We start from the raw sequence: 1582 nt of genomic DNA, 5'->3' as shown, positions 1-1582 counted from the left end.
TTTTTTTTTAGATGGAGTTTCACTCTTGTGACCCAGGCTGGAGTGCAATGGCACAATCTTGGCTCACTGCAACCTCCACCTCCTGGGCTCAAGCCATTCTCCTGCCTCAGCCTCCCAAGTAGCTGGGATTACAGGCGTGTGCCACCACATCTCACTCATTTTTGTATTTTAGGTAGAGACAGGGTTTCATCATGTTGGTCAGGCTGGTCTCGAACTCCTGACCTCAGGTGATCCACCTGCCTTGGCCTCCCAAAGTACTGGGATTACAGGCATTAGCCACCGTGCCTGGCCCTACTGGTTATTTCTCAAAGCTGTACATGTATGAGATATGAAATTCTGAGTGAGTTTGTATTGAAAACCATCCTCATAATCAAACCAATATTGTTTGTAGCCTACATTTCTGGAATTATGCCTTCTAGTTTGCAGTTAAAAAAATTCAAAGTCTTTCATGAAAATGGAATATGTGTATGTTTGCTATTTCACATTGGCTCTTTTTAGTCTCTTATGACTTCTTACCCCTATTCATCAACATATCATCAGTCATTCCAAATACGCTGTACAGGATTCCTCGAAATGTGTTACAATCTAGCCCAATGTTACCAAATCTTCCACCAGCTCTTCCCACCAAGCTGTAGAAGAGTCTTATGAGACACTCTAGCTCACTTTTTTTGACTGTAAAATGAAGAGAAATAAATACAACTTAATCACTGAGTTATTCAATCCAATTAAATATGATCAGCAGATTAACATTTTTTATTGTACAGGAGCACTGGTTCTTACGGTATCATTTTTGGACCATTTGTATGAGAATTAATCCCCTTCCACTGCCCCATGCTTGCAGTTTCCCAGAACTTGCTCTAGATCTGCTAAACCAGAATTGTTAACAGCAAGCCCTGGAATTAGCTTTTGAACAAGAGCTCAGCTTCTATGCCCCAGGAGTTGAGAATCTTTGGGTTAAGCCACTGAAAATTTTGGAACAGGAGAGGGGCATAACAGTAAAAGTGGTTTAGGAAAATCCATCTGGTGAAGCTGCATTGAAGTAAGAAAGCTGGAAACATGGAAGCCAGGCTTGGAGGGATAGTGTTTGGGATAGAGAGGTGGAAATAAAGACAGAAAGCTAAGGAGGGAGCCTGAGATGCTACAGAAACTCACTCAGTCTTTGTGACTGATCAGATCTGCAGTGTTCAAATGGAAATTTTTAAATATGCACATACCTGGTTCTCACTCCAGCCTTAATAAAATGCTATTTTGAAGAAGCACACAAGCATCTCATGCACTGTCAGGACTGAGAACCAATGGGTGAGACTTTGTGGGCTGGGAATCCAAGACTTAATAAGCCCCTGGGTTCCACTTCCATTTCTTATCCTAAATAGCTGAGGGACTTACACAAGTCAGACAGCTTCTTTTTGTCTCACTGCCATCACCTGTAACACTTAGTGATCTCTGAGATTCCTTCGGTCTCTAAAAGCATAAAATGTAATCTTTTTTTTTTTTTTTTTGAGACGGAGTTTCGCTCTTGTTACCCAGGCTGGAGTGCAATGGCGCGATCTCGGCTCACTGCAACCTCCGCCTCCTGGGTTCA

At 42.2% G+C, this 1582-nt stretch overlaps 1 protein-coding gene across 1 annotated transcript in view; it reads right to left on the bottom strand.

Moving 5' to 3' along the window:
* LOC119472383 (EF-hand calcium-binding domain-containing protein 1-like) overlaps positions 1–1582 on the bottom strand; it is an 18043-nt gene that overhangs the window by 11411 nt on the left and 5050 nt on the right. The window contains exon 2 of the mRNA XM_037741301.1: positions 517–672. Within this exon, the coding sequence (XP_037597229.1) occupies positions 517–672 (156 nt within the window). The remainder of the gene's footprint in view (positions 1–516; positions 673–1582) is intronic.

The sequence above is a fragment of the Cebus imitator genome, unplaced genomic scaffold (genome assembly GCF_001604975.1).
Source record: "Cebus imitator isolate Cc_AM_T3 unplaced genomic scaffold, Cebus_imitator-1.0 Scaffold98, whole genome shotgun sequence".
Lineage (NCBI taxonomy): Eukaryota > Metazoa > Chordata > Mammalia > Primates > Cebidae > Cebus > Cebus imitator.
The sequence above is the reverse complement of the archived record's forward strand: the minus strand, read 5'-3'. Positions and strand labels throughout refer to the sequence as shown.